Genomic DNA, 19917 nt, shown 5'->3' with positions numbered 1-19917 from the left:
CTATCTATCGATATAGAGGTAGATAGATGTTATTTTTACCATCCTTATTTTTTGTTATTTGTATTGTCTTGAGCACGTTGGCACCAAAATTCCTTCGGGATCAGTAAAGTTGATCTTATCTTATCTTGTTCAGCCCTTAAAAACATCATCATTTCATATGGTTTTAAATAGGACACTGTCATTACCAGTGGTTGTACAATGGCACTTTATGGTAAGTACTGTTGTGAAACTCTGTGATAATCACACATCGATACTGTCCTGGTTTTACTGTAGTTTTTCATGGTATATCATTAATATGTTATACCTTGATCATGCCATGCCATACAACCACTGTAGTAACTATTTCTATTACATATTTATCCCTGATTCTAGTATGGTTTTACTTTAGAGTAATTATGTTTGTTACATATTTAACCATAATATATGATATATGATATGAATATATGATTTTACTTTGGTACTTTATTGGAGTGGAACTGTTCTCCCTAATATTACACAAAAATATGAAGGAGCTATATATATATTTTTAATGTAGACTAATATGGATCGATGTTGTGGCTAATATATAGGCTAAAGCATTATATACATAATGTATAAATGACCATAAAGGTTATAACAGTAAAGTAGCCTATAATAGAGTTAGTACAACACTATAGAGTCTGTGCTTTGTTTTAGCCACTCGTAGCCACGTGGAGGAAATTAGACACAGATCATAAATAAGAGTCCAGTTAGCCAAAATACTTAGAGTCTATGGTTTTCTGTTTAAATGTATATTTAGCTTACTTATTCATTTACTTATAATAATAATAATAAACTATATTTTATATAGCACCTTTAAAGCTGCTTCTCAAGGCACTTTACACAATAAGAAAATACAAAGAAAATAAAAAATACACAGATTAAAAACACAAAACGTACAAAAATCCCCCCCCCCCCCCCCCCCAACACCCAGACTTGAATACTTAATAAAATGTAATACTTTTAATGGACTGTGTCCTACCGAAAACATCGAAAGTTTAGCTAAACACTTAGCTGCATTTATGGTTATATTTATGGTAAACACTATATTATTAAATAAGTTGGAAGGAAATAGCACTCCGTTTAGTTCAAACTCTCAGTATGTATCTTGGAAGTATTGCTGTTTGTTTATTAACCTAGAATGAGTCTTCCACATCGGACCAGTCACCGGGGCTGCGTTACAAACGCCTCCATGTTATACATAGACTGTACTACACAGGCGGGTAAAAGACATTATCTGACACACTTTGTAGTGCCCTTTTAAAGGGGACAAGCCACTGTTTGGAGCTCGGCCCGCTTCTGTCGAGTCCAGACGCTCCCTTCAGCGCCAGTGCATTGTGGGTATGGAATTCCCTAGGCCGAAGGAAGCCAGTGCGCAGGTCCGAAGGAAACTCCATGATTTTTTTTGGCACGAAATCCTGGAGAAAATAGGAACTTGAAGCAGGGATTAATGTGAACGGGGCATTTACTTGAAACGCAGTAAAAACCTTAACTCGTTTCCCCCCCTCCACGTGCTTAAGAAGCTTATAACGATATTGAGGCTTTGAATGAAACAATCGTCTTGTCCGCGACCGACTGAGATCAGCTCGAAATTTAAGATCATTTTCGGCGACAATGCAACGGGCGCAATAAAAAAACCCAGCTAGCGTTATTGCCCTTTGTTTTTAGGCAGGACGGACGGATGGCGCAAAGCGAGAAGAGGTAGGAAAGTGCCTGAAAAAGAGTTTAGTGCCGTCCACAGTGCTCACAGCAGCAGCACTCGAAGCTAAAGGCTCCGTTATCTCTCGCCTCTGCTTTGCAACGCGGCTAACAAGCAGCAAACTTCGTAAACAGAGGAGGTATGTGTGTGGCTAAACCAGCCGAGCGAGCTAACACAGTCTGCCTAGCGTTTCGTGCACACCGCATTCACCACTTTAAGTCGAACAGTTTCGCCTTAATTGCATCATTTCCCATTTTGCTTTCTTTGTCAATGCCACACTTTTCCCATTATCCAACATATTTCTGTTCTTTTAGCCGAATTGTTTTTTCATAGCCTGCGAGGTTAGCTAGCTAGTTAGCTAAGTAGTAGTATGTAGGCGCTAGCTAGCTGTTAGCCGGCTGCTTAAAACGAACTGATCCTCTCGTTGTTATTGTTATTATCATCATCATCATCATCATTATTATTATTCTAACCAGCGCACAAATCCTTATTTAAACTTTCAAAAAACACGACAAGGCTTTATTCATTCTGGAGACGTGTTAGGTTGAAATAATAAAGTCTTGTTTTTTCGCCGTTTGTCTTCACTCCTTAACTTGTTTACTTTCCTTCTGTCATGACACGCTGTAGGTTGGAGTCAGACATTTTCTTGTTTTTTTTTTTTTGTTCGTATGTTTGTTTGTGGCCAGTTTAACTTTGATAAATTTCTATCGAACATTTCGAAAAGAGGAATAATAATGTGGGTTGGGGAAATGGACTGATGGAGAAGTTTGAAACTTGTCTTTACGTGCAGCAGCTTTGTGTGTGTTTTGATGGTCAGATTATTAAATGGACATTTAAACCTTTCCTTCGGGTTTATACTGACCTGAGCTTGATAAATTCATTGATTACACTGGTTGGTTTCTATCATTTGCACTGTAGTATTTGGAGAGCCTCTCCAGTCTGTACTCCAAACAGGAAATGCACTGACCCTTTTCACGCCCTCATACAGCACTCTCGTCTGTATGATTTCTCGCATATACCAAGGGTTCTCACACTTCTTGGAGCCAGGGACACCTGGATTTTATTAACCTAATCCAACGATTTAAATATTAGGCTCATCATTTAAACGGTATTTTAATATTTTCTAGTTCTAAGTGCCACAGAGATTTTTTTATTCATGAATGTTTCAACAACAAGGGATGGGCAATATCTTACTGTTTGTGATATACCAGTAGAAATTCTCCCCACAGTAGTAATTGGTCTTCGTGCGATAATAACGATAAAGCCTAGTTGATGAGGTATTTCTGTGTGTGACGGTGCGAGACCCGTTCACAGCTCACGTGCAGAGCGAACACGTGTATGGCGGAAGGTGGACGTGAAGCTGAAGAGGAGTTTATCGCCAAACGAGGAGCTACCTCTACAATCTGGAACTGGTTTAGTTACAGAAAATCACTTTTACGTTTAGATCAATGTTTGTGTTTCTGAGACTCATAAGACTGCATGCAGCTGTCACTTGTAGCCGAAAACAGTGGTGAACGATGCGATATTTATATCGTCACTGATATCGTTATCGCAATAAATACCAGAAAATATCCTGATATAGTTTTACCTCCATATCGCTGACAACGACTGCATTAAGTCCTACTTGTTTGTGAATTCTTGAGCTTTGGATTAAACCCATTCATTTAAAGTGACCAGTCAACTAAGAAGTCGGTAATAAATGAAATATCTCTCATAATGGTGGATTGTGATTTCCTTGTGACAAAAATAAATAAATCGCATACCCTCTAGCTATGCTTCACCACTTTGAGTAGCGCTGATCTAATCAGTGGCTTTTTAAGTGCTTTGTTTTGGGTTTTTTTTTGTCTAAAATGCACAAAACTCTCTAACAGTGGTCTGTGAAGTGCAATGAACTAGAGTACTGTTATTCAACTTGCACGTTTAATTTCAGATTGTCAGAGAAATCGTTCCAAAGCCGAGAGAGTCCACTGGGGATAAAGAGAAGCGAGGCCTGCCTGTTTCGGCCGGATTTGAGTTCGGTTGTGATGAGCGCTGGCAGCACTACTTAGGATGTCTTCACTGGGGTGGATTTTATGGATGGTGCTGACCCAGGCTAAATAAAGATGAAAAGGTACAGTAAAATGTACACGATATGGCCAAAAGTTTGCGGACACCTGACCGTCACACCCGTAGGTGCTTTTTGAGAATCCTGTTCTAGATTTAGTCCCTTGTAGTTATAATAATCTCCACTCTTCTTCATGGAGTGTGACTGTGGGGATTAGTGCTCATTCAGCAACAAGAGCATTAGTGAGGTGAGGCACCGATGTCAGGTCCAAGAAGCCTGGGGCACAGTCGGTGTTCAAGTTCATCTTAAAGTTGTTCAGAGGGGTCGAGGTCAGGTCTCTGTGCACGGTCAGGATCTTGAGTTCTTCCAGTCCAACCTTGGCAAACCATGTCTTCATGGACCTCACTTTGTGCACGGGGCATTGCCATGCTGGAACAGGTTTGGGCCCTTTAGTTCCAGTGAAGGGAAATCTTAATGCTACAGCAAACAAAGACCTTCTATACAATTGTGTGCTTCTAAATTTGTAGCAATAATTTGATGAAGGCCCACATATGGGTGCGATGGTCAGGTGTCCACACATGTTTGGCCTTAGGTATAGATTTAAAAGGCACTGGAGTGAGACTTTACCATGTTCAGTCTCATCATATTGGCAGCTGTTATACGTTTACTGTTTTAGTAGTGTTTACTCATAGCTGTTCAGTAAACTGTACATGTGTAGTTTGTTCATCTCTTAATTAGTTTTAATTTGTATTGGAAGGGGGTTTTGACACGTGTGTGTTTTGGATCTACAGGAGCTGGATGCGTGCGAGCCAAAAATGACTGGGGGCAGTGAGAAGGCAGCAGGAAAAAAAGATGGTGGTCCGACACTCACCACTCAGGTCCCTGTTGGCTGGCAGAGAAAAGTGGAGGATGGGGCTGTGGCATACATTAGGTAACTTCATCTGTTTTAAATTTCATCCATGTTGTTTTGGTTCATCATCTGAAGGTCAAGCGTTTAGTCATATCATGTGTAGTATACAGTGGTGCTTGAAACTTTAGAATTTTCTATATATCTGCATAAATATGACCTAAAACATCAGATTTTCACACAAATTCTAAAAGTAGGCAAAGATAACCCAATTAAACAAATGAGACGAAAATTTTTACTTGGTCATTTATTTATTAAGGAAAATGATCCAATGTAACACATCTGTCTGTGGCATAAGTATGTGAACCTCTAGGATTAGCAGTTAACTTGAAGGTGAAATTAGCAAGACGTGTAATAGTCTGCAAGCTCAGAAAGGAACCCAGGGTAACCTCTAAGCAACTAAAGGCCTCTCTCACATTGGCTAATGTTAATGTCACCATTAGGAGAACACAGAACAATAATGCTGTGCATGGCAGGGTTGCAAGGAGAAGTCACTGCTCTCCAAAAAGAACATTGCTGCCCTTCTGCAGTTTGCTAAAGATCACGTGGACAAGACAGAAGGCTATTGGAAAAATGTTTTGTGGACGGATGAGACCAAAATAGAACTTTTGGGTTCAATGAGAAGTGCTATGTTTGGAGAAAGGAAAACACTGCATTCCAGCATAAGAACCTCCTGTGAAACATGGTGGTGGTAGTATCATGGTTTGTGCCTGTTTTGCTACATCTGGGCCAGGACGACTTTCCATCATTAATGGAACAATAAATTTTGAATTATACCAGTGAATTCTAAAGGAAAATGTCAAGACATCTGTCTGTGATCTGAATCTCAAGTGATCGTGGATCATGCAGCAAGATGATGACCCTAAGCACTGAAGTCGTTCTGTCAAAGAATGGTTAAAGAAGAATAAAGTTAATATTTTGGAATGGCCAAGTCAAAATCCTGACCTTCATCCAATAGAAATGTTGTGGAAGGACCTGAAGGAAACAGTTCATGTGAGGAAACCCACCAACATCCCAGAGTTGAAGTTGTTCTGTACTGAGGAACGGGCTAAAATTCCTCCCAAGATCACGCGCAGGACTCAACAGTTACTGGAAACATTTAGTTGCAGTTAGTGCTGCACAAGGGGGTCACACCAGATACTGAAAGCAAAAGTTCACATACTTTTGCCACTCACAGGAATGAAATGACCAAGTATAATATATTTGTCTCATTTGTTTAGTTGGGTTATCTTTATCTATTTTTAGTACTTTATGAAATCTGATCATGTTTTAGGTGATATCACGTTCTAAAGGGTTCACAAACTTTCAAGCACCACTGTATGCACCCATTAAAATGACCATTGTGTGATGACTATGTTCTCTGTTACTAAACACAGATGTGTTAATGGGTTGTAGCAATTACCATTGGAAATCTTTACATATTTGTAAATTAGTTCTTAGTGTGTTTGCCTGATCAAGGCGAGGTACTCATGCATGTCCGATACCACAGTGTAACTGTGTTTGTGCAGGGGTATCATAAACAGCACATAACATACATAATGATCTATTTGGCTGATGTTAGCTATTTAGCGAAAGGATAAGCTCTGGTTTACAGGAGAAGGGTTGCCCGTGTGTAATTTTTACAGCATGCTGCATTCATCAGACCTTGGATTAAATGTATGGGCTTTCTCTGAGGTTCTATGCATATCTGTGGCTCTAAGACACAGCTAGATGTTAATTCTAGCTAGCAATTTAAAATTAGAATAATAACACTTGGTCATTTAGTTTTTTTTTTTTTTTTAAGTGTTCCGTGTTCTCGGTGTATTTGTTCTCCTGCCTGCAAAAAAACAGTAACAGTCCTGAAACCACTTCCCTGTTAGAATATAATCTAGGACTTTCTCAATACTGTTTGGTTTGTTTATGCTCTCACTACTGATTAGCTGCCAGCTCTTGTCAGTCACCATGTAGTTGGACTTTTTTCTTTTGGTCTAAAGTTGGGGCGTGATGACATCGGACAAGCTGGTGGCATACAAATTTCCTGTCAATTCTGAGTGACACCTCAGATACAGCCCTGACTGAATTACTGTTACAGAATAGTCAGGACAATATTTTTCCATCTATTTATTCAATGATATATTTTTTTAACAAAAATTCCACAAATTGTGGATTTAATGTCAGTATTAAAATGCCAGTATAATAGTTGACTTTGTTCCAGAAGAAATTGTGGGACAAGTACGAAGTTTGTGTGGGACAATGTGGAACATATTTCCGACACCCAAAGGCCTTCCATTTTGATGCCTATCTAAATGAATAAGAAACATGTGCACTTGGCCCATTTATATTTATTTATATTTGTCTCTTGTATCAAACAATGCAACAAAGAGAAACATTACTGCATAAAAAAATTAAGTGGAGGGAAAAAAAAGGACTTCTATGGCTTGACCTCACGTGTGTCCAGTTTGAGTGAAAGCTGACAGCCCTTTTGATGCAACTATAGATCTTTGTGGAACATAAATGGGTGCTTCCCATTCATTGGGCGTCTTCAGACCGGATAGGCATTGTTCAACCATCCAGTCTATACGGTTAGGGTTTGGGTTATTTTAACAAATCGGGTAAAGCGGTTGAAAAACGCCTACTTTGGTTTGAAAACGCCCAATAATGGGAAAATGCCTTTTTTGTTCTGCAGAGATACCATATTCCTTTGATGGCAGTCTTCAATACTTTCTTCCCAGCCATTGCATGAATGTCAGGTTTGGCCAAAACCCCCGGGGATGTATGCTTCGTCAGCGATGTAACTGAAGTTTTCTGTCTATTTCAGTTTATAACATTCTGAAATATTATCGCAGAAGCATGAGTGGCGGGGGAACTAAAACCGTAGTGTAACACTTTCCCAGATTCGGTTAGGGAATGAGGAAGCTGGAAGCAGGCTTGAAACAACTCAAAAGGTGCTATATTCTTTATCTTTCACTTTTCAGCGGTTTTCTTTTATAGATGTGTGCACACACTGCGCTGTGCTGGTTGGCTCTCTCTGTATTTCGAGGCGCCCGTCTCTTTTTTTTTTTTTCTTTTCATTCTCGCCTCAGCTCACTGCAACATAGAACGTTCGTTAGTGTAATTAGGCGCAGATGTGCGATCCTTACCACGCACCTTCTCCGACTCCGCCCTCCATTCACAAACTGGCGCTCCAAGTTTGTGTTAACTCTTTCTTTCCAGTCAAAATGCGGGACATCATCTCAATTTGTGTGATGCAGGACAAAGGACTAAAATGCTCTGTGTTCCAACACAAAGCGGGACGTCTGGTCACCCTATTTTGAAGTCCAATGGAAGGCAAGGCAGCTGTGATTACACACAGATGGGTGTGACTATTCTCCAAAGCAAACTTCAGTCTCGCATTCAAACACATCCACTGAGCTGTTAAGCAGACACTGTGAGCACAGCTGCTTAAGCAGAACATTTATGCATTGACACCCCCACCCTCCCCCAATCACTTTCTCTCTCTCTTTCTCTCTCACAGCCCAAGTGGTAAAGTTCTGTGTTCTGTGGAAGAGGTGAGGGTGTATCTGTTGACAGATGGCACATGTAAGTGTGGACTGGAATGCCCACTTGTCCTTCATAAGGTGAGATGCCTGTTTAGTTGTTAAAATGAACCTTTTTCTATCTTTTCCTACATTTTACAGGTAAAATAGCGTAAAAGATTTCTATAAAGAAAAGGCACAATGGGAGGTGCTTATTAGAATAAATTATTTCCCCATTTTTGTAAGTGATTGGCCATCTATTACAATAATAATAATAATAATCATTTTTAAAAATAAAAAATTTACTTAATCTTGCTGTGCATGGCTTAGCGTATTCAGTAGTTGTGATATACTACTACTTTTTATCTCATGTTATTTGTGCAAGTATAAGGAAAGGTGTTTTATAAACCAGTCAAAGAATGAATTCTGCACCACTAACCTTCCAGTACATTTCAGATTATTGCTAGTGCATGAGCACATTATATAAATTCAGCATCTTAATATTGGAAGGGAAGTACAAATGATTGTCTAAACCCACGTACTTAATTTGATACATAATTCATTATTGAATCATTCTGTGAGTTGCTCGCACACTAGTTTTTCCTCAGTTTTTCTTTTTAACACAATAGTTCCGATTTACGTTTTAAATATGTAAAATTTCCGATACTGATTTTTCTTTTCAAGCAAATATGCATGCATGCATACAAACAAAGGCATGATCCCTTAAGGAACTCTTTGTCCCTGCAGGTGTTCAACTTTGACCCTACTGCAGGGGTTCATTCTCAGAGTCATCAGTCAGGGAAAGTGGAAGAAGATATGACCAAACTGTGCAACCATCGCAGGAAAGTAGTCGCCATGGCTGCTCTGTGTCGGAGTATGCAGGTTTCCCAAATACCATTACCAGCTCATGGCTCAGGTACACTAATCTCATTGTAGCTCCACATATACATTGGTTGTTTTTGTTATACATCTTTAACACATTAACAGAATATGTTGTAATGTCTGCTACTGATTTATTTTTGATTATATTCACCTTTAGTAATTAACATTTGGGTTTGGTTCCTCTGTTTGGGCAAACCCATCTTGACATATAACATCTCAAATTTGACTAGTTTTATAGTGAAGAAGCTTCTTCTGATCTGTTGTTTGAGGATGTAGTATGTAATTTGCTTCTCATGAATCAGTTTTTTCATACGGTGAAGTGTGTATTTGCTTCTAGGGAGTGGTGTGTGCTCAGCGGACGGCAAGAATAAGAGAGGGTCCATAGTGGCTCGAGGAGATGTAGCCCAGCGCTCTTACCCGACCCAGCTGATACTGAACCAGGCCAGACCCAGCAGCAGTGGCAGCTTTCCTGTGCCCTCACCTCTTTCTCTTATTCAGAATGGATCTGTATCCCACACCACCTCCATACTGACTTCTGATCCGAGCTCACCTTTAAAGAAGACCTCTCCCCAGTCCCCAGGGCCCAGTGTAGCTGCTTATGGGAAGCAGCAGTGGAGCCCTCGCCCTGCCCTTACACAAACCATTCTCCAAAGAGCACCTCATAAGCCAACCTCTCCCAGCACTACAAAACTAGACGCAGCCCAGACGTATCAGACAGACTGTTCCCTTCCCTTGTTTTCTTCACCCCCCTCTTCATCTTCACCTGTAATTGCCAGGGCAGGACAGCCTTATCTACAGGGAATAGTTATGAAATCTTCCCCTCCTCTCTCTCTCTGTTCATCCCCTTCTCGTGCTCAGGACACTTTCTCCCCTCACCAGCGATCCCGTCACTCATCCACCTCCTCTCTCTCTGAGGGAACTCCAGGATCCATGCTTGCTCAGGGGGTTAAACCTTCACCTTCCCCTTCTCCTCTGCCTCCCGCCCAACCTTGCTCTTCACCCAAACTCTCCGTACCCCCGGTCAGCCCACGCAGTCGTCTGGAGGGCATTTTGCAGCACTACAAAGACTGCAGCACCACCAATCCTGACTCTACCCAGCAGCACCACACATCGAGCAGCAAAACCAAACTTCACACGCTGCAGAACCCACAGCCAGCCCAGAATAATTCCAGTGATAAGAGGAATGGACCAGTACTAGGTTCTGCCCCAGGACTGATTGGTCTTCCTTTGGGTCAGATCTTGTGTCAGCAGAAGAGCCAGCAGCACATCAGCAGCTCTTTCCCAGCCAGTAGCCTCCTTTCTGCAGCTGCCAAAGCCCAGTTGGCCAGCCAGAAAAACCAGAGCCAGTCCAGGGCTGCAGAAACAGGTGCCCTTCCTCTTCCAGCCCTGGACAAGGAGCAGCAGTCCAAGGTATTAATTAGCACTTTAAACAGTAGCCTCAGCACCCCTACAGCCCCGACCCAATCTTTGACTGCTTTCTTGCTTCCTCACTCCCCCTCTCTTCCTGTGTCAAACCCTGCTCAGTCTGAAAAAACATTACGCCGCAAACGCCAGCGTCGCTCACCCACTGTTCTTAGCATGCTGAAAGAATCGCAGATAAACCGAACTGTGGCATCATCCCCTATCGTCCCTTCCCCTTCTTTATCGTCCTGTAGCTCTCCTCCTGTCACTAACTCAGAAAACCACCTCCAGCCTGCACGCTTACCTGGCGTGCCTCCTTCCACCACTCCTGTGCCTAATAGTGTACTAAGGCAGACGGAATTGGAGGAGGGCAAGAGGATGGCTCTTTCAAATTCCCTCCCTCTCTCCTCACCCCCTGCTTCCTCCCAGCCCCTCTCTGCCTTGCTTCAGCTCCTCAGTATGCAGAATGCCCAGAACAACACTACAATAACGGTACCACCCAGCAGGCACACACCTTTGGTTACCTCTCATACGCCTCAGTATGACGGCCAGCTTGTACCACAAACACACATCCACATGAAACAGTCTCAGCCCCAAACCCTGGTCCCTGCTTTGGATTCTCTTACCCAGCTGGCAACTACTCAGCCCCTTTCTCTGACGTGTGAAGACACAGAAGCAGTTGCAGTAAACCTCAAAACAACAGCAAATAGTCCAGTTCTGAACTTGAGCCTGCCTCACACAAGCACCAGTGCAGGAACTGAGCCTTCCATTAGCTACCATACCCTTGATGTGATGAGCCAGCTGTCATCAGCCACCTGCCTGTCTGCTTCCACCATATCAGAGAAAACCTGTGCATCCAAACTAGGGGATATGAGACCTGATCATAACATTTACCAAACAAACCAGCCAGACCAAAACCAGGCTACAGATAGTGAGGGTAAGATTTTAGTTTTCAGAAGCATATATACAGTTGCAATCAAAAGTCAAACCCCATTGCAAATCAGATTTATTGTCAAAATGTGCAGACGTTCAGCTGTTTGCAATGAACAAATCAAACAAAATCAATTGAAATAGTTCAACACAACGAATGCTTCAAGTGTTTTCCCCAAATTCAACTGAAAATGCAACTTATAATGACTTATCCAGTTTCAAAATTATTCAACCCCTTCATGGCAGGCATCTTTAGTACTTAGGAGAGCACACTTTTGCTGTTATGACCTGCTGCAAACGAGATGCATAACCAGACACCAGTTTCATGAGAATATCTTATCCCGTTCCTCATGAGCAATGGCCTCCAGTTCAGTAATATACTTGGGTTTGTGTGCTGCAACCGCCTTCTTCAAATCCCACCAGAGATTTTTGATGGTGTTCAGGTCAGGTGACTTTGATGGCCCTGTAGAATCTTCCAGTACTTCTTCTGCAACCAAGCCTTGGTGGAATTTGAGGTATGCTTGGGATCATTGTTCTGTTGGAAGGTCCAATCACGCCCAAGCTTCAGCTTCTTCACAGACGGCATGAAGTTTTCTCCTAGGATTTCCTGATACTTCAATGAATCCATCTTGCCTTCCACACGCTGCAGATTTCCAGTGCCAGAGGATGCAAAGCAGCCCCAGAACATCACCGAGCCACCACCATGCTTGACTGTGGACAGAGTGTTCTTTCTCCAGACATACCTCTAATCCATCATGCCGAAAAGTACAGAATCCCAAAACTTCTCAGGCTTATTTATATGATTTTGAGCCGACTATTCTCGTGCTTTTGGTCAATAGTGGTGTACGTCTTGGGGTTCTGGCATGGGAACCTTCTGGGTTTAGTACACTTGTGTCTTACTGTGCTCACTGAAACCTCAGTGCCTTTTGCCACCAAGTCTTTTGCAGTCACTCGAGGGTTTTTCACAACCTGCCTTCTCAGAAATCTGGTTGCAGCTGTTGGTAGCTTCCTTTTTCTGCCCCGTCCAGGTATTTCATAAATTGTCTGCCCCTAGCCAGTTCAGGTATTTCATATGTTCCAGCTCAAGCACACCTGGTGCAACTAATGAAGCCCTTGATTAGTTCCATCAGGTGTGCACGAGACAACACCTGCTTTGTAAATTAGTGCTGTTGTGAGGGATTCTATTCAGGGTTTGAATAATTTTGAGATTGGAGAAGTCATTATAAGTTGCATTTTCAGTTGAATTTGGGGAAACCGCTTGAAACATTCATTGTGTTGAACTATTTTAATTGACTTTGTTTGATTTGTTCATAGCAAACAGCTGAAAGTCTGTACATTTTGACAGTAAACCTGATTTGTAATGGGGGTTGAATAATTTTGATTGCGACTGTATAATATATTTATTGAATAATTTGTTTAGGTTGTGAAACCTACTAGCCTCAAAAATAAACAACTAGAATGAAATGGCTATTTCCTCTTAAGCTAAACAAGTGTGACTTATCTCTCTTCAGGTCCTGTAATGTCAGAAGAGCAGCACAATTTGGAGACTAAGTTACTTTCTGGCTGTGATCCTGACACTAACCTCTCCCTAGCACATGCACCCGGCACCTCTTCGGCCGATCTCCAGAACTCTGCGGCTGACCACGCGAGCACCTTGCAGCTGGCCGAGTCTTTCCCTTTCATGACGCAGGAACAGCTCCTCCAGCTTCTCTCCTCGAATGCAGCCCTGCCCTCCCTTCTTCCCCCTTTCTTAGGTTCTCTGCCTCTTGGGCTCTGGACAGGCACTCAGGCTCCCCCAACCGGAGGCACCCAAACTCCGCAACCAGCAAATAACCTCCTCAACCAGGCTTCTCCACTCAACGTTCTGCCTTCTGCTCTGGGACCTCAGGGGGACCTCCCTCTTAACCTAGTTAGTCTATTAAATCCTCCTGCTCCAGGGATGGGTCCGGGTGTAGCTCCAGGGCTTGAGGCTGGTGAAAAGAACCCTGGACTACAGGCACTGCTCATGGCATCTTTGCTTCTTGGGCAGAACCCAGCTGCCATGCTCCCACTGCCAGGACTCAATTTAGACCTCCCTCCCCTGCAGCAACAGGTATTTGGGGAAGGCATGTCTTTAGAGAAGACCCCAGCTCTGCTGGACTCTGTCTTGATGGGGCCAGGACTCTTAGACGCTCTCCAGGCTCTAGCATCACCTGCAGATGGCCAGTCGCTTTTGCTCTCTGCCCAGCTCACTCCTCCTCCCCCTCCTGCCTTCCTGTCCCTGAACCCTGCACTGTTGGCTGCAGCTCTTGCACAGGCTGAAACCCTTCCCAACCACACACCATCCCCCCCATCTCATACTCAGGTACACTTGCTCACGCGTGCTGACCACATGTGTTTTGTCTATTTAAAAAGGAAAAAAAAAAAGATTTAATTAACACATATTTGATGAACTACTAGAGCGGTCAAAAGCATCTTCATTGTTGTGTAATCGTGGTAGTGGAAGTGTTTGCATATGATAAGACGTAATATACTCATAGACAATAGTGAACAGAAATATTAACCACCACAGCAAAAGCTTTACTGAATGCCAGCTCAGTATTTCTGATCATCAACACAGAAATTAATACTCCACGTGATATTTTTCTTTTTATTAAAACATAAAAATAAATTGCCTATATTGTGCAATCAGCAGCATAACCCACATTAATATTAGCAAGTATGCCAGCTGAGAGTTATGCTGATATTCCACAAACAAATGTACAAGTTTTGAGCTGGTGTATGTAAGACAGTTCAGGTTAAGATATTGTGTGTGTGTGTGTGTGTGTGTGTGTGTGTGTGTGTTTTTACATATTGCAGGGGACTCTTTCCAGTCCTGCACTGGTTTCTACCTCTGTGTCATGTACCCCACTGGTACCAGTCACTGGACAGGAAACATGTGACTCGCTGACTGAGCAGGAGAAGACCAACAGCCAGACACCTCAATTTCTTCCCACGATTCTGCCTCAAGGGGTCCTGAGTAAGTAAAGTAAAACTGCTCCACATTATGCATTCCCCTTTTTGATTGCGTCGAATATTTGTATCGATGCAACGCATGCTGTGTGTTTGTGCCATGTCTTGGATTATAGTTATGACATAATTGTTGTACATCTAGATTGCAGGACAGATTCCCTTGCATACCGATATGTACATAGGCTGCTACTAGCAACAGTAGTCTAATCCCATACCATTTCTTCTAATGCCTTTTAAAATTGCTGGAAGCAGCCTGTGAACAGTTTCTGGAACTCCTGGTGAGCTTCTGCCACGGAATTAGTTTTGATGTCGATTGGGATGAGAGCCGGGTTCGGTAGTAGACCGTAAGCACGTGACGAGTGCACCCTAGCATTGGCATCCTTGCAGAAGTACCCAACTCCGTGAATTGGCGGGGTTGTTTATCATTTAAAATACTTCTATCCACATTGGTACCTGTAGTCCTTCCTGCTGATATAATTCGATTAGAGCTTTTGGGGAATCAATTTTCATTTGCCGTTTCTTGACCTCAGCCAGCTTTAATTGAGGTCAGAAAAAAGTCAAGACAATATTGCTTGGAAATCTTGCCTTCTGTCAGAGCGACAAGGAGTGATTTTTCACTATATCCTGTAGTCAGTGAATATAGCCTACCTTTTTGAAACTGTCTGTTGAAATCATAAAGAAATGCTTATGAACAGCTTTCCATGCTTTTCCACAAGCAGGCTACACGTTGAAGCCTGTGATTAGGGTATTAAGTCTGTTGAGGCCTTGGGAATAGAACAGGAGGAGCCCAGTAAACTGAGCAAAATTTACTTTGTAATATAAGTGTCTGCTTGGGTGTTCTTGTGAATCTAATTACACTAACTTCTTTCTTATTCCTTGTAAAGGTGACCTGGCAGCTTTGGGGAACATTAATAGTCTACATGGTTTACTAGCAGCAGGGCCTTTGTTGCTCTCGCAGGCTCCGTCGCTGGGAATGTCACTGCCACAGAACCAGGCTGCCCTTAACCCACTAACGTGCCTGCAGGTAACATTACGAACTGTGATTCTGTTCCCCACTCCACACACTGCCACCCAACCTTCTGAACTTTTACTTATATTTTGTAGTGTTGCGTCCTGGAATTGAAATGGACATAATTAGGTTTTTCCATTTGATTTGTACAATAAAATAACATAACAGTTGAAGGTGCATGTCAGTCTATTATGGGCTGTTTTGTGTAGATTCATGACATACAATCTCATTTCAGTTTCAGTAGCACTACAAAATGGCGAAAGTTTTATCAGAGTGTAAACTAACACGAGGCACTGTGGATAAATTGTGGTGGAATCATGTGCTTCCACTTTATTTATTTATTTTTAAAAGCTGTCTATGGGTCCAACACTAATGGAGGAGAAACCACTTGCAGTACATGAGACCACACCTGCACAAGAAGAACTCCCCCCTTCCCAACTGTGCCAGGATTCCCTGCTTAATCCTGGCCACCTACAACCACCTACACAGCAGAGGGAAGAGCCAGCCGGGGCTGAACCAGGGCTCATTGACCCATACGGCTCCTTTATGGACACTATCTACACTTCCTTCCTGCAGGTGAGTGGGCGTGGCTCAGAGGGAGGGAGCGACTCCACCCCACTCTCATACCCGGAGCTCGCACCCTCTCTTAGTCCTCGGCGAGCATGCTCAGTACACAATCCTGACCTGTCCCGCCTCAGCATGGAAGCAGCCCAGTCTCCGGCCCGCGGCACACCCAAACTCAGCGAAGACCCGCCCACCACGCCACCCTGTAAACCTGCAGAGTCTCACCCACCAGATGCCCCCCTTCATCTCACATTTATGGAAGAGGCAAAGACTGACTGCTCAGCCAAGCTGTGTGTCTATAGCAACGGTATAGGTGCAGGAGCGAGAAGAGATGACGACGGTGAAGAAGAGCGAAGGCAACCACCAGGATACTTGAGCCCCAGAGAGAGAGTGAACATTGATCCAGTGGATGATACCATGGGTAATGTGGACGCGGAGCAAGGGAGGGTGAGTAGCTCTGTAAAAATGAACTACTTTGTTGAATTGGTTTTCTCACAAAGCTCTCCAAGCATTAAAGGTGCAGTTATTCGTAAGTGTTTATAGACCTACAATAATCATACTATACTTTAAAAATAGCTTGAAAAGACTGTTTCAGTATTCTGTTTTCTGGCTAGAAGTGAACTCTGTTTCCAGCTGGATCAGAGCCATTTAGTTCTACTCATTTTCCCTGAAAAGCAACAGGCTTCATTTATTAATCTTTTAGATTGATACTTTAGAGGTTTAGATTTAGACTTAAAGATTAGATTTTTTTTTTATTTGTACTCGTGTGTGCGTACGTTGATGAATGCTGATCACCCCTAAAGTGCCGAACACGTTCACGGCACAGCTGGTTTGTATTTACTGAAGCTCACGAAACTCCATCAAAGCAAAGGTAGATGAAAGAACAAATTGCAGACAAAATGGTGAAAGAAAAGGAATTTCTCAAAGACAAAGTTGATGTGTATATATACACCAATAAAAATATTACACTGCCTGGTCAAAGTCTAGTCAAGTCGCATGCCCTAAAACTTAGTTGCATCACCTTTAGCTTTGATTACAGCACGCGTTCATCGTGGCATTGTTTCGACAACCTTGTGCAACGTGACAACATTTATTTTCATCCAGAGTTGCATTTATTTTTTGCTGAGATCTTGTATTGAGGATGGGAGAGTCGAAGCACTTCGTAAAGTCTTCTCCAGCACGTCCCAAAGACTTTCAATGGGGTTAAGGTCAGGACTCTGTGGTGGCGAATTCATGTGTGAGAATGATTCCTCATGTTCCCTGAACCGCTCTTTCACAACTTGAGCCTGATGAATTGTCCTCCTGGAATATGCCTGTGCTGTCAGGGAAGAAAAAAATCCATTGATAGGATAACCTGGCCAGTCAGTAGAACTGCAGTCTGGACATTCAGGTACTCAGCTGACTTCATTTTATTGCTGCATAATGTTCTGAGCCTAGACCTGACCAACTGAAGCCATCGCTTCATGCGCTTCCTTTCTTACCCTGATTCAACCATGCCTAGGGTAAATCTGGACTCCTCAGACCACATGACCTTTTCTCCATGGCTTCACAGTCCAATCTTTATGCTCTCTAGCTAATTGAAGTCATTTTTATTTGATTAGCCTCGCACTGATTAAGCCACACAGCTGTTTGGTCCCAATCCTGTAAGTTCTCATCGCGTTGCGCATACGGAAATGCTCTTACTTTCACTATTAAACATACCCATGAGATCTACTGTTGATTTTTTACGATGTGACTTTACCAAGCGTTTTAAAGATCTCCGATCCCCATCATTCAAGTTCATTTCTTCCTCAGAGTTGACACTTCACCGCTCTCCTTCCAGGTTTTAATAATGTGTTGGACAGTTCTTAACCTAATTCCAGGGATTTCAACAATCTCCTTGATTGTTTTCTTTGCTTGATGCAGGCCAATAATTTTCCCCTTCTGGAACACAGTAACATCTTTTCCATGACCACAGGATACATCTTCCGACATGGTAGTTTAAGAAATGAGAAGCTACACACTGCATCAGTTAGGGTTAAGATAATTGTTGCCAGCTGAAACATTAATCACTGCAATAACGATCCAATCATAAGCTCTCAAGTATTTGGTTTTTTTTTTAAATTAATTTTTGGCCAGGCAGTGTATAGCAGTGTAACATCACCTGGAGACAAATTACAGAAAAGGTGATCTGTGAATTATTTGAGGTGAAAAGACACGTAAATGGACAAAAAGAGAATGCTCGCACTGTACCCAGGTGATCATGGACGCCAAAATACCTCACACAGGGAAAGTGGGAAAACGTTCAGTTGGTCAGAAGTCTCACACCACTGCACTCTTTGGCCTATCGTGCACCAGTGCATCCGACCCCGATGCCTCGAAAACGCAGGACGGAATGTGTTGTGAAGAAGCCAGATGATGAAACGGCGCACTAAGGAGTATATGGCATAGTTGAGATACCAGATCTCTCACTTATCTCTCTTCGAAACTTGCGAGTAGCAAGAAATCCATAGATTATAAAAACTTTCTTTAAACCAAATGTATTGCAAAGTGCTTATTGTAGTATTTACAGTTTTAGAGTGATTCCTCAGTTTTTGATCTTTTCATCCTGTTCCAGGCTTTAGAAATGCGTACAGGAGCCAGGAGGGGGAGAAAAAGAAAGCAAACGTGAGTATTTGAGTTCCTGAGAGAACGCAAACGAATTGATCTTTTAATTAAGTTAAAGCCAATGCCTTGCCATCTCTTTACACTAGGCTGCAGAGAGGGCCAGAGTTTCCTGGAGATATTGAGCGCATCATAGAGGAGCCAGCAGCTACAGTGAGCCCAACACACAAACATCCCAGAAACACGTTCTAGCCTGTTAAATGCTCTTGTGCAAATCTTTATCACAGTCAGAGGACATTCCGCCTGACTATAGCGGGTGTATATTGTAATTCTTTTCTAATCCCGTACGTCTTGTGTGATGCAGATAGCACTGCAGAGGCCTGCGAGAGGGAAAAGGCGGCGTGTGGTCAGATAGACGTTCTAACAGAAGCCCTTATCCTACTGTACTTTACACACCAACACCAGCACTGTCAGTATGGCAAACCCACAGCGCGCAATTGAGCTGCGCTGTGCTGTCCTGCAGATCGCACTCCATCTTTTTTCGAAAGCCTAGTTACCTCACTCGCCTTCTCCCCCTTTCATCTTTCTTTCCCTCTCTTGTGGATTGGACCCGTGTTCTGTTACATATTTGTAGCCACAGTGATGAGAACAATAACAAGTGATAGAATTGGCTAGCCAACACTACCTGCATAGGATCTTTCCCCTCCTGTTTTATTGTCTATATTTAATATGGGCCTGTAACGCCCTCTATCTACCAACCACTGTTACTGCATTCCCTCTAATTCCCTTCCTACATGTATCGTGCTGGAGTAATTCTGCGATAATGTTCCATCAAAACCTTGACTGAAATCAGATATTTCCAGGCTTAACTTTGTCATTGCTTATGTAATGATTTACATAACCTCATGGGTAGAATCTCCTTTCTTACACAGTGTTGTGTGTATGTGGAAAGTATGTACTGTATGTGTGTGTGTGTAAGTTGTGGGGGCCGGAGTCCAATACTGTGAGCTGTGGCAGATTCTGCATGTATAGTCAGAGCTGTAACTCGCCCATGCCGTTGCCTCTGACACCAACTGCCACTTCATCAACGTAGGCACAAAATATTAAATTAATGGTTTAAAGTAATAACGAGGATGATTATGCAATTTTACTAATGAATTTATGTAAATATGTACAGTTTTAGTATTTTATTTTGTACACTTTTTTAGGAAAAAAAATGATCAATTTGTAAAGTATTTCCTCCTCAGAAAAAAAAACAAACCCTTTCCTTTCCCATATTTACGTTGGTTTTGTAAAGAGAATACTTTGTGAACAGTAGCATTTCTTTGTTTTTATGGGAGTCGACTTTTATTTAACAAATTAAAATGTTTACCTGTATCTTTGTCAGTAGTGTGT

The 19917-nt window shown here is 42.4% G+C and overlaps 1 protein-coding gene across 2 annotated transcripts; it reads left to right on the top strand.

The window, feature by feature from the left end:
• The first annotated feature begins 1017 nt into the window (after window positions 1-1017).
• Window positions 1018-19899, top strand: mbd6 (methyl-CpG binding domain protein 6). 2 transcript variants are annotated; one of them, XM_053636091.1, is made up of 13 exons: window positions 1021-1856; window positions 3648-3827; window positions 4553-4692; window positions 8162-8264; window positions 8910-9078; window positions 9382-11382; window positions 12887-13719; window positions 14214-14373; window positions 15251-15390; window positions 15727-16386; window positions 18536-18585; window positions 18672-18735; window positions 18887-19899. In XM_053636091.1, the coding sequence occupies exons 3-13, from the start codon at window positions 4577-4579 to the stop codon at window positions 18935-18937; spliced, it is 4347 nt and encodes a 1448-aa protein (XP_053492066.1). In that variant the 5' UTR covers window positions 1021-1856; window positions 3648-3827; window positions 4553-4576; the 3' UTR covers window positions 18938-19899. The 2 variants fall into 2 exon arrangements, with proteins under 2 accessions (XP_053492067.1, XP_053492066.1); XM_053636092.1 differs by lacking the exons at window positions 18536-18585; window positions 18672-18735; window positions 18887-19899 and having other exon boundaries at window positions 1018-1856; window positions 15770-16069.
• The last annotated feature ends 18 nt before the right edge of the window (window positions 19900-19917 follow it).

This window comes from Ictalurus furcatus, chromosome 11, assembly GCF_023375685.1.
Source record: "Ictalurus furcatus strain D&B chromosome 11, Billie_1.0, whole genome shotgun sequence".
In the NCBI taxonomy this organism is placed as follows: Eukaryota; Metazoa; Chordata; class Actinopteri; order Siluriformes; family Ictaluridae; genus Ictalurus; species Ictalurus furcatus.
This window is presented reverse-complemented; position numbering and strand designations above follow the sequence as displayed.

Excerpts from the sequence above, each read along its gene's own strand:
- mbd6 (XM_053636091.1), top strand. The coding sequence starts at position 4,577 with ATGACTGGGGGCAGTGAGAAGGCAGCAGGAAAAAAAGATGGTGGTCCG. Across the intron at positions 15,391-15,726 it reads ACCCACTAACGTGCCTGCAG|CTGTCTATGGGTCCAACACT; the intron begins GTAACATTACGA and ends TATTTTTAAAAG. Across the intron at positions 18,736-18,886 it reads TAGAGGAGCCAGCAGCTACA|ATAGCACTGCAGAGGCCTGC; the intron begins GTGAGCCCAACA and ends TGTGTGATGCAG.